This window comes from Schistocerca americana, chromosome 8 (genome assembly GCF_021461395.2).
Source record: "Schistocerca americana isolate TAMUIC-IGC-003095 chromosome 8, iqSchAmer2.1, whole genome shotgun sequence".
NCBI lineage: Eukaryota > Metazoa > Arthropoda > Insecta > Orthoptera > Acrididae > Schistocerca > Schistocerca americana.
Genome location: NC_060126.1, coordinates 472625784 through 472639141, shown reverse-complemented (window position 1 = coordinate 472639141; position 13358 = coordinate 472625784). Strand labels below are relative to the sequence as shown.

Below are 13358 nucleotides of genomic sequence, written 5' to 3'. Positions count from 1 at the left end.
AAATGACAGCCCCGCAAATGCAATGTCCTTTTATACCTACCGTCATCTGTATATGTGCATATCGCTCTGCCATGACTTTAGTTCAAATGTGTGAAATCTTATGGGACTTAACTGCTAAGGTCATCAGTCCCTAAGCTTACACAACACTTAACTTAAATTATCCTAAGGACAAACACACACACACCCATGCCCGAGGGAGCACTCGAACCTCCGCCGGGATCAGCCGCACAGTCCATGACTGCAGCGCCTAAGACCGCTCGGCTAAGCCCGCGCGGCTGACATTAGTCACCTCCGTGTATTAAAAAAGAGACATTATGAACAACAACAGTTGCGATAGGAAAGAAACAATAAAATAATGAACGCTCTTCCCGGGAATCGACGAATCGAAGCACGCACAGAAATTGCAATTACGAACTACCGGCATCGAGCTGGCTTATTTAGTAACATAAAACGAAACATTCATGTAAAAGTGACCCTTAACTGTACCCGGGAGAAACCGAGCACTCGATCTAGTCTTCTATAAAATAATTACCCTCTTTCTGAGCTTGGGCTTCATGAGTGGCAGGAAGAGTCCCGTGATGGCTTCAGAAAAGCTTGGAGTATTCACGAAGTGGATCGCCTTTGGCCTGAAGGGGTACGCGTCCTGAAACAAAGACAGTCACAAAAAGTCAGTGATAGTATGTGTACCACTTCTGATGTTGCTACTTTTAGAAATCAGGCTGGACAGCACCGATCGAAAAAATTTGAACTGAAAGTGAGGTACTACTAAATACTGTCATGATACATGTAAATCTGAGAATCAAGGTTTTCGGGAGTATGATCAGCAGTTATATTTGAAGAATCGTTCATAATAGTTTATCTCCATAAGTGGATTCTACAGGCAGGCGCCCCGCGCATAAAGCGAACCTAAGCATGTTCTGACACAGCCTTAGGCGGAGATTCACATCATGGGCTACAAAATGACTAACGAGTGGAAACCGGTTTAGACACTGAAATATTTCACGTCATTATTTGACTGTAAACCGACTGACAGTAAGTGTTTAGGTCTCTAACTAGCGATGACATAAGCAAAAAAATTGTTCAAGTGGCTCTGAGCACTATGGGACTAAACATCTGTGGTCATCAGTCCCCTAGAACTTAGAACTACTTAAACCTAACTAACCTAAGGACATCACACACATCCATGCCCGAGGCAGGATTCGAACCTGCGACCGTAGCAGTCGCGCGGTTCCGGACTGAGCACCTAGAACCGCTAGACCACCGCGGCCGGCGATGACATAATCAACGTTTTGAGATACTCCGATACTTGGTCTCACATGCTCCCACTGTCTTATCTCCAAGGAGATTTGATTCTTCTTCTTTTATTCTCTGCACAAGTGGATATCACTAAGATTCACAATCTCAGAATTAGAAGTTACTAGATGTCCATCTGAAACAGCAAAGCGAATGTCCAGCTGCCTGTAATAAAAATAGCTACGAGTAGAGACTCTTGTGTCATTTATTCATCACATTCTTGCAAGTTTCCTGGGTTGTAACAAAATTATGACATAATAATCGGTCCGGGAAGTACGTGAGTTCGTAACACACTGCGTGAAACAGAAAGTGAAACTTCCAGACAACATGCTGGGATGTCGATGTAACTTGGTACACGTGCATACCATGGACCGGTATGTAAATGATTAGAGCTGCAACCAGAGTGTATTAGTGTTCCTCGTTTTTAGTGTTGTTACCAAGGCTGCTACGGCACATAAGGGGCGTGAAAGGCGTCAGATTCTGAGGGATCCCTGTGCAGGAGCAGTGAAGAGAAAAGAAGAACAGCGTGAAATCTAGTCAGCAAACAGTTAACTCCTACAGATGTGTATTACTCACGTGCAGCATTCCATGATAGGAGTCTGCCGGCTGAGCGTTACGAAGCACGCCGTACGGATGCAAGAAGCAATTTTCTTTAGAGACAGTTGCGCGCACGGAGCTTCCACGTATGACTTTTATTCCCACATGAATAAACTTGTGGCTGGAATACGTTTCGATTCGGATGGAAAGGCAAAGAGAGGTATAGATTAATATTTTGCACACCTCCCAGGGACGGAAACAGTTCACTGCAAAATGTTGTGCAAAGTGCACTGACCACCTGATAGGGGGCTAAACGCAAAAAATAACTGCATTGTCTCAACAAAGAACACAGTATTTCATTAGCTAACCGAGTTCAGTACATCGTGAGTCGTGAATCAACTATACTACCTCAAGCATTACAGTGACACTCACGTTTTTTTAAAAAAAAAAAAAAAAAAAAAAAAAAAAAAAAAAAAAAAAAAAAAAAAAAAAAAAAACAGAACACATTAAACGACTAGAGTTTGGACGTTCATGTTCGCAGGACTTGTACATTAGTATGTTCTGTAGAAATGATTAGCATTTCAGTCATCTCGGTTCAGCACGTGTCCTGTTGCCTAGCAGGCACAGGGTCCGCCATGGACCCTGGTAACTTCTTCCGTGTGATGGCATCGACACGTATATGGCGCGAATGGCGTCCTGTGCTATAGCCATCCATGCTGCATTCACCTGCTCCAAAAGTTCATATGTTGTGTTTGGCGCTGGGTCACAGCGCTGCACCCGTCGTTTCACCATATCCCACACATTTTTCATTGACATCCTCTGACACGTAAGAAGGCACGTGTTTGCGCAGCAACATGTGGTCGTGCATTGCCTTGCTGAAATATTGCGTCTGCTGTTTTATGCAGAAAGGGTATGGCTACGGGTCGGATGATTTTGTTCCCGCAGGTCACACTGGTCACAGTGGTTGTACCCAATAGCACCCTGTACCATAAAGCCTTGAGTTGGCGCTGTATGTCTTGTGCGAATGCAGTCATTGTAATGCCGATCACCATGTCTGCAGCGAGCCAAAATACGCCCATCATTTTGAAACAAACAGAACCTGGAGTGAGATTTTCACTCTGCAGCGGAGTGTGCGCTGATATGAAACTTCCTGGCAGAGTAAAACTATGTGCCGGACCGAGACTCGAAGTCGGGACCTTTGCCTTTCGGGGGTAAGTGCTCTACCAATTGAGCTACCCAAGCACGACTCACGACCCGTCCTCACAGCTTTACTTCTGCCAGTACCTCGTCTCCTACCTTCCAAACTTTACGGAAGCTCTCCTGCGAACCATGCAGAACTATCACTCCTGAAAGAAAGGGTATTGCGAAGACATGGGTTAGCCACAGCCTGGGGGATGTTTCCAGAATGAGATTTTCACTCTGCAGCGGAGTGTGCGCTGATATGAAACTTCCTGGCAGATTAAAACTGTGTGCCGGACCGAGACTCGAACTCATATCAGCGCACACTCCGGCACACAGTTTTAATCTTCCAGGAATTTTCAAACAGAACCTGGATTCGTCCGAAAACACTGTCTGATGCCACTCCTGTTCCCAGTGACGTCCTTCCATTCACCATTGTCGTCTAGCATGTTTCTGCATATTCGTCAAAGGTAGGCGGAGAAGTGGACGACGAGCACTTAACCCAAGTCGCAATAATCGGCGACTTACTGTAACCGCTGATAGGGTACGATGTTAGACTGTTCCCCTGTTGAGTCAAAGCAGAGGAGGATGCAGATCCATCTCTTGGTGTTCTACGGCCATCCGTGAACCATTCTGAACACATTCGTTGCACAGCTGAAACACTTCGTCCGCACGAGCAGCAATTTCGCAGGTGAATGCATCACACTCTCTCATGCCAATAATGAGCCCTCTTTCAAACTCACTGATTTGGCGGTGCGGTTCGTGCATACATCTGCGAGGCATCCTGCACGTCTGCCCAAGTCACACTGACCCATTACCTTCCGTTTTCTAGTGACATCCGGTAGTGGTATTGCGCCGCGATGTCGACATGGTTCAAATACTAACGATTTCTGCCGAACATACTAACGTGTTTCACCAACTGCGACATGGTCTCGTATACAAACAGTGATACAATACTGTCAAATGTTTTTTATTTCAGTCTTTGATCACAATATGAATTCTTTAGACAATGATCGGTTTCAGTCCGTAATGACCATCCTCAGGTCTTTAGGACATGGTGTAAACAAGATCTGAGGATAGTCATTACGGACTCAAACCGGTCATCGTCTAAAGAATTCATATTGTGATCAAAGACTGAAATAAAAAACATTTGATACTAACGTGTCCTGTGAATATGAATGTCCCAGCTCTAGTCGTTCATAGTGTTCAGCTTTTCTTCTGAACATGAGTGTATTTGTACAGAGACTCGCCTGAATTGGCGTCTAGAAACACCTGTTATCCAGCCACACTATCAATGATAAGAGTTCACTTTTTTATTCGAAAAGGCAAATATCAGGTGTCAAGTGAACACCTGCCATGTAGATAGCGCGCACGGACTATAAGCACGAGACCATTCTCTTTTAATGTCCATGACAAAGGTTGTTGATTTCGACACTGTACCACTGGGCCACCATGATCGTTTTGCGAGACGGTTTCCACTTCTCAAATACTTGGCACAATTTTTATAACTGGTAAAAGGAGACAGTAATGGATCTGATCTTTCATAACATTTCCTTCCCCATGAGTACTGTAAAAGAAATTCCGTTTTTAATAACCTTTCAGGAGGAGTAAGAAATAGACAAGAAGAGAAGTTTTCGAAATGTGATGCTACAGAAGAATGATGAAAAATGAATAAGAAAATCGGATGACTAATGAAGAGATAATGAGTGGAATCTGAGAGAAAAGAAATTTATGACACACTCATAAATAAATTAGCCTCTAGCTGTAAGGATGGTTTTTAATTTTTTAACGTCTAAATCATTTCTGGACTGTCATCTCCACATTCCGATGCACCTTCAAAGATACGTCTCATTGATGTCAAGTATTATTTTTTTCCGGTATCACCTCAGTGGCCGGCAGGTGTAATTTTGAGTGGTGTTGTGGACGTGGGTCTTGCACGTTTGCTGATCGGTGATGACAGCTACCTGTGATATCGAGAAAATAATACCTAATATCGGTTACATGTATATTTCAAGATGCCCCAAAAGATGCAGTTGGCCCTCCCGAAATCAATTAGCCTTTAAAGAAATTAATAACCATCCTTGTAGCCAGAGGCCAGTTTATTCATAATTGGAAATAACGAACCGGGTGCTATCTTCCCATTCACTACAATGAAAAATCAAGATAAATTTATAGTAAAACTTCATTAGCAGAAGGGATCGGTTGAGGTGTCAAGGAATAGTAGCTGTTAAGGTGATAAGGATTGTGAAGGCAGACCATGAATGTACTACAATAAGCTAGCTCAAATGAACGTAGAGAGCAGAAATTTTGTAGAGAAGATAGACTAGCACCGAGAGCTGCATCAGACAAGTCTTCGGGTCTATGACAACAACAACACCAAGAACAATGCCGGCTAGTGTGGCCGAGCGCTAGGCGCTTCAGTCCGGAACCGCGCGACCGCTACGGTCGCAGGTTCGAATCCTGCCTCGGGCATGAATGTGTGTGACGTCCTTAGGTTAGTAAGGTTTAAGCAGTTCTAAGTTCTCGGGGGCTGATGGCCTCAGATGTTAAGTCCCTTAGCGCTCAGAGCCGGTTTTTTTTTTTTTTTTTTTTTTGACAACAACAACAAGCAATATGAGAGGGCAGCCTTAGACATGAAGCGCTCTTTTCTTTGGCAGCCGACTTATTCGCAGTAGCTTTGAAAATTACGCTACAGCGCCTTTTTCATACTCTTTTCATAGATCATTTGCCTCTACTTGACGCTGTTCTCCTCGTGAAGAGTCAGACAGAGCCACCAGAAAGGACGGTAATCAGAATCAGGACAAACCTCAAAACGGTGAAGAGGCTGTCACCTTGTCAGAAACTATTTGTCAGCATTGGGGGGAGGGGGAGGAGAATGATTTCCTTATAGTTGATTGACAATTATGGATAAATATTCTGTGGTGAATGACTTCTGTCTTTCGCGCTTCTAAGTCAAACAGCTTCGCAAATTCCCTCACGCTGAAATAGGTCACTATCTCTTTCTTTACAGGAAACTGCAGCAATGGCCACAGCATGTTTACTCCTTTGCAACGTCTGTCTTTCCCTTCAGCTTTGATAAAAGTAAAACGTCGTGTGACTAGGGCCTCCCGTCAGGTAGACCGTTCGCCGGGTGCAAGTCTTTCGATTACGACACCACTTCGGCGACTTGCGCATCGATGGGGTTGAAATGATGATGATTGGGACAAGTCAACACCCAGTACCTGAGCGGAGAAAATCTCTGACTCACCGGGGAATCGAACCCGGGTCCTTAGGATTGACATTCTGTCGCGCTGACCACTCAGCTACCGGGGGCGGACGTAGCTTTGATGGATATCTCATATGAACTACAAAACGGAAGGAAATGACATGGACTGCGCTGCATTTTACTACTTGTTACGCAGAACAACTCAAGAACAGTCTAACTACGTAGCTTCCACTGTATGGTGTTCCCCGTCGACAGACCCGACCTGAACTAAGACGTTTATGTGAAGCTATCAGAGACTTGATGTGCTTGTGTGTCATCATCGATGCACTTACAAAAGTCGTCAGACCTCTGCCAAGATAGTTTTCGTTATTTATCCGTTGACCGACATGGTAAAGGAAGACATGAAGTCTTTATAGAGGTCTGTGACCATCACGTTCTTATACAAAAAGTCGTGCTGGATCGTACTTTAATTTTTCATATAGGTTACTTGTTTCGGTATCAGATCAAAAACGTAACAGAGGAATCAGTACCCTGTATCACTTCAAATAGCTCACACTCATATCATGTATAGGAGCACACTAATTTGGCGTGATTAGTAATCAAAACGTCTCGGCCCCGGATGCTTAAATTGTGATTAAAAACCATCAGCAATGGTTGCCGAAGACTTCCGGCATAAGACGTCATCCTCGTTCTGCCAACGGCCTTGTCAAAGAGGACGGAGTAACGGACAGAGAATCAAGGCACTCTCTTGTCCTTGGGGTGGTAAACTGTTCCTAAAAGTCGGAAGAATCAGCAATGATAAACGGCATGAGGATGCAGAAGGAAATGGAAACCACTGCATAAAAGAAAGATACTGTACATCCATCAGATGTATGGCTTGTAACTGAAAAAGTGCCATGATGTACCTTCCATTGGCAAAAGATTGTGGACTAGTCCTCATTTCGGGTCAGCAGGAGGGGACTATCAAGGGGAAGGGACCATGAGAAAAAAATTGAATAACCGACGAAAGGAAAGATAAGGCACTCCGGGTCGGCAGGTGAAATGTCAGAAGTTGGAACGCGGCAAGAAAGCTAGACAACCTGAGAAAGAAAATGTTGAGGTTCACTTTAAATACAGTGGGTGTCAATGAAGTGAAATGGAAAGAAGACAAGGATTTTTGGTGAGACGGGTGTACGTTAATATCAATAGCAGCAGAGAACGATATAACGGGAGTAGGATTCTTTATGAACAGGAAGATAGGACAGACAGTGAGTTACTATCAGTAGTTTAGTGGTAAAGTTGTTCTCATCTGAATCGACAGCAAACCAACACCGACAACAAAAGGTCGCATGCCAACGTCGCAATCTGAAGATGGAGAAATAGAGAAAGTATACGAGGATACTGAACGGATAATTCAGTACGTCAAGGGAGATGGAAATCTAATAGTCATGACCGATTGCAATGCGGTTACAGAGGAAGGAGTGGAAGAAAGGTTACGGGAGAATATAGCCTCGGTCGTAGCGATGAGAGAGAAGAAAGACTAATTGAGTTCTGCAATAAGTTTCAGATGTTGACAGCGAATACTCTGTTGAAGAATCACAAGAGGAGAAGGTACACTTGGAAAAGACCGCTAGATACAGGAAGATTTCAGTCAAATTACATCATGGTCAGGGAGATATTCCGAAATAATGTGTTGTAAGGCGTACTCAGGGGCAGATATAGATTAATCACAATTTGGTAAAGATGAAGAGTGGGCTGAAGTTTAAGATACTAGTCAGGAAGAATCAATACGCAAAGAAGTGGGATATGGAAGCACTATGGAATGAAGAGATACACTTTAAGTTCTCTGAGGCTATAGATATTGCTATAATGAATAGTTCAGCAGGCATTTCAATTGAAGAGGAGTCGAAATCTCTATAAAGGGCAGTCACAGAAGTTGCAGGGAGAAACGTACGTACAAGGAAGGTATCTGCGAAGAGACAATGAATAACAGAAGAAATACTTCAACTGATCGACGAAAGAACCAAAAGCATAAATGTTCAGGGAAATTCAGCAATACAGAAATTCAAGTCACGTAGGAATGAAATAAATAGGAACTGCAGGGGAACTAAGGCGAAATGGCTGCAGGAAGCATGTGAAGAAATCAAAAAAGAAGTGTTTGTTAGGAGGAGTGACTCAGCATAATGAAAAGTCAAAACAACCTTCGATGAAATTAAAAGCAACGACTGTAACATTAAATACAGGGGATAGAGCGGTTGGTTGAAAGAGAACACTGAGGGACTCTATGAAGGGAGGACTTGTCTCACTGCGTCATACAAAAAGAAACAGCAATCGATAGGGAAGAGAGAGGTGATCTAGTACTAGAATTTGGAAGAGCTTTGGAAGTTTTAAAATCAGATAAGGCGGGAGCGACAGAAAACATTCCACCGGAATTTTTAAAATCATTGTGGGAAGTGGCAACTAAACGATTATTCACGTTGGTTTGCAGAAAGTATGAGACTCTCGACATACCATTTGATTTTCGGAAACAGTCATCCACACGATTCCCAAGATTTCAAGCCACGACAAGTGCGATAATTATGGCACAATCAGCTTAACAGCTCTTGCGTCCAAGTCGTTGACAAAATAATATGCAGAAGAATGGAAAAGAATATTGAGAATGTGATAGAAGACGATCAGTTTAGCTTTAGGAAGGATAAAAGCACCAGAGGCGGTTCTGGCGTTGCGCTTGACAATGGAAGCAAGTCTGAAGAAAAATGTAAGACGTTCGTAGGATCTGTCGACATGGCCTAAGATGTTCTAAATCCAGAGAAAAATAGGGGTAATATGCTGTGCCGATGGTATCATCGCCACATATCGGCCGCCTCTGAATGCCGCGCGCAACCTACCAGCGCCGGTACTACAGTATGGCGCGAGCAGCGTCACTCGGGTGTCGCCCTCTACTGACTGGCATGAGGGACGGCCGGAGCCAGCTACGTGGAGAAGTTCCAATCAGGGAGCGAGACGGAATAGCGGAGCCCCGGACTGCGTCAACCTGCTACGCGACGTGTTACGGACAGAAGACGCCTTTGGTCGGTGTCGGTGACACCGTGGATAGTACCGATCATTAACCTTTTGTTAGTTATAGTGAGCTGTGGTAGTTGGAACGGTCGTCGCCCGGGGATTAGAAATGTAATGTATTGCGAATACATAGAAAGAAGGATCCTTTATTGTATGATTATATGACAGCGGAACAAACACTGATAGCAGTTACTTCTGTAAAATATCTGGGAGTATGTGTACGGAACGATTTGATTTGGAATGATCATACAAAATTAATTGTTGGTAAGGTGGGTGCCAGGTTGAGATTCATTGAAAGAGTCCTTAGAAAATGTAGTCCATCAACAAAAGGAGGTGGCTTACAAAACGCTCGTTCGACCTATACTTGAGTATTGCTCATCAGTATGGGATCCGTACCAGGTCGGGACGCAGAGGAGATAGAGAAGATCCAAAGAAGAGCGGCGCGTTTCGTTACAGGGATATTTGGTAAGCGTGACAGCGTTACGGAGATGTTTAGCAAACTCAAGTGGCAGAGTCTGCAAGAGAGGCGCTCTGCATCGCGGTGTAGCTTGCGGACCAGGTTTCGAGAGGGTGCGTTTCTGGATGAGGTATCGAATATATTGCTTCCCCGTACTTATACCTCCCGAGGAGACCACGAATGTAAAATTAGAGAGATTCGAGCGCGCACGTAGGCTTTCCGGCAGTCGTTCTTCCCGCGAACCATACGCGACTGGAACAGGAAAGGGAGGTAATGACAGTGGCACGTGAAGTGCCCTCCGCCACACACCATTGGGTGGCTTGCGGAGTATAAATGTAGATGTAGATCTGAATACCTGGCGTGTTCAATGTGGCTCAGCTATGGCGTACTTTTAACTATGAGAACGCTGCGATAAGGGGAGTCCGAAAACTTGTCATGCTACTGATATGTACTGTACTCAGACAGTTATTTTCATGTTCCTTTCAGAGGCAAATTCTGATAGTTGTGTTTTCTTTTGTAACTGTTTGCATTTAGCAAAGATAGACGAATGAGGAACTGCAGTAATTTTTACAGGATGAGCGCATGTGTTATATTCAATTCTGGTTGTAAAGTTTTTCTTGGCCAAGGTACCACATTAAATTAAATTAAACGTTTCATTGTAAATTTTTTTGACATATTGTTTTAAATCAATTATTTCGTATTGTTTTTAAAAGTTTGGTTTTGAGAGTACCAGTGAATATTTCTGGATGATTAGTTACAATAAAATTGTGCTTAGAACTGCTGTATTACTCCTTCCTCCTCACTCCTAGCCCTTCCACTTAATGCTCTCTTACAATGCAAAATGTACCACAACTAAGGAGCAATAAGAGTGGAAGGCCAAGAATGAAGTGCACGGATTAAACAGTGTATGAGACAGGGGTGTAATGTTTCGCCCATGCTGTTCAGTCTAAGCGTCTAAGAAGCAAAGTCGGATATAAGAGGAACGTCGAAAAGTGGGATTAAAATATAAGAAGAAATTTCTCATAACGTACGTTTAGAGCACAGAATCGTATAGCAATGAGACAAGGGCAGGTGGAAAAGCGCAACAGAAGAGAATGGTAGAATTTGAGATGTGGTGCTATAGAAGAACGTTGAAAAATTGGTGGACTGGTAAGCTAAGGAATGAAGAGGTTCTCCGCAGTATCTTCCAGGAAAGGAATACATGGAAAACACAGACAAGAAAAAGGGACAGGATGATAGGCTATCTGTTAACACATCAGGGACTAAATTCCATAGTACTAGAGGGAACTGTAGAGCGTAAAAACTGTAGAGGAAGACAGGGATTGCGATACATCCAGCAAAACATTGAGCACGTAGGTTGCAAGTGCTGCTCTGAGATGAAACTGCTGGCACACAAGAGGAATTCTTAGCGGGCCGTATCAAACAGAAGACTGGATAAAGTCTCGATGCGGCTGATATCATCAGTTCGTACAGTTACCGAGTGAGATGGCGCAGTGACTGGACTCGCATTAGAGAGGACGACGGTTCAAACCCGCGTCTGGCCATCCTGATTTAGGTTTTCCTTGATTTCCATAAATCGCTTCAGACAAATGACGGGACGGCTCCTTTGAAAGAACACGGCCGATTTCCTTTCCTATGCGGTGGGACCGCTGACCTCACTGTTTGATCCCCTCCCCCAGACCATCCATACCTCCTTTCCTTTGCTCCCCACCCCTCCGCCTTCAATTTACGTAACAAAAAATTTTGTAAGATCTGGGGCTGAGGTAAGCAGTACGAAGTCGACGTTTCACCAGAAAAGGTGTTTTCAGCAGAAGGAACATCGAAATTTGGTATTAAGTAAGCATTCAGGACTGCCAGCAACTTAAAACCGGAACTCCACTCTGGAGGAACCGCAATACGCTAATCCAAGCGCATTCAGAATTACGTGCGACAGTTTTAACAAAGTCTACATTGGATGAACAGGATGATATTTTAACAACAGTTTTAGAGAACATACTAGAGAAAACGAGAGCAGTCAGTCGAGCCTCTTCATGCATTTAGAAATCCAAAAGCATATAGCCGACAAAATCGAAACTACACTTCAAATCTTACACATAATACCAAAAATACTCACCATGAACATTCTGAAGGAATTGTATATTTCTATAAACATGAAAATTTACCGGCACGACATATTAAATGAACAGACAGTCTTCAAACACAACTTTTAGGGAGAAAATTCTACAGGCGTTCTGGAATATAACAACACACAAAAAACAAACAACCAATAATTACACAAACAACTAAATTATCTGCACTTCGAACAATACCGCTGGCTAGCTGTAACTACTTTGTAAACATACAGCATCATTGAGAACTGTCATCTAGCTGCCAAATTACTACCCGACTTTATTTATTCAACACAAAAACTACAAGTATTTGTACAATACAACATTTACTTCTCGCCCAGGTATACATGTACAGTTAGCTCCATATTAAAATATAGCAAAAGTAAACGAAATGTACCAACTGCAATACTCGCAGGTGTACTTGACAAAGGCAGTACCGCCGAAATAGTCCTGCAGTACGAAATATTATAAAAGTAGTAGGAGCTAAATTGGAAGATTAAATTTCAAATGTTGATACGAAGTTTTGCATGATACGTGGCACAACATAGAAAAAAAGAAAAAGGTTAAGTAAACCCTTACTCCACACATGCCCATGGATTTCAGTATATCTTTATGTTCGGCGGATGGACAAGTGTAACTGGTTTGATTAGGTCATAGATGTTTCTGATTTTCCTACAGGAAGTATTGGTGGAAGGCGTACCACTTAAGACTCATGAAGAAGTGTCTTTTCAACGCGGTTGTGTACGTTAAAGAATCCAGGGAAAAGTAGGTCGCGGTGGACCAAATGTTGGCTGCCGATATCGCCCGATTCCATAACTTCAGACTTTTTCTCGTGGGGACATTACGAAATTCCTGGACAGGCCGCTAACATCTACAGCTGAGAGCTCTGGTGGACTAGTCAATCTCAGGGGTGTTCCACTACCAGATTCAATACGCTATGTGGTACCGGCAGCAATATCTACCATTTTATCGATATCTCGATAATATTTGAACAAAAGTATCGATGAGTTTCGTGAGGTATTAATTACTTATATTTATAACCCTTTCTTTGACACAAAACGACTAATTCGTAATACTGTAGCCAGCCACTTTTTGCTGTGGCTCAGTCTGTTTAAATGGAAAAGAAAGAAAATAGAAAGGTCATGTTTTAATACGTATGAGAATGGAATATATGTCCTAATCTCCTTCTCTCACCTATCTCTGTCCATTCCCCACTCCAACGTTCTTTATCCAAGTCCTTTTTACCCCTCTGTTTCTCCATTTTCTGCTCCTTCCTCTCTCTCTCTCTCTATCTACTTCCTCTCTCTTCCCCGCTCAGTCCATCACCTCCTCCCTCTCTCTGTCCATCTCCTACTTCCCATTTGCTGTGTCCATTTCTATTTCATTTCACTCCTCTGTCCATGTCGTCTTCCCCCCCCCCCCCCCCTCCCTCTCTCTCTCTAATCCTGAGTCGCTTTTATTGATATCGGAAATTTAGATTCTGTTATAGTAAACCAATACGGCATAAATATAATTTTCCTGTTTGCTAAAAACGTTTCAC

At 43.2% G+C, this 13358-nt stretch overlaps 1 protein-coding gene across 1 annotated transcript in view; it reads right to left on the bottom strand.

The window, feature by feature from the left end:
* LOC124545505 (retinol-binding protein pinta-like) overlaps positions 1-13358 on the bottom strand; it is a 91066-nt gene that overhangs the window by 16853 nt on the left and 60855 nt on the right. Inside the window, exon 4 of the mRNA XM_047124448.1 lies at positions 533-643. Within this exon, the coding sequence (XP_046980404.1) occupies positions 533-643 (111 nt within the window). The remainder of the gene's footprint in view (positions 1-532; positions 644-13358) is intronic.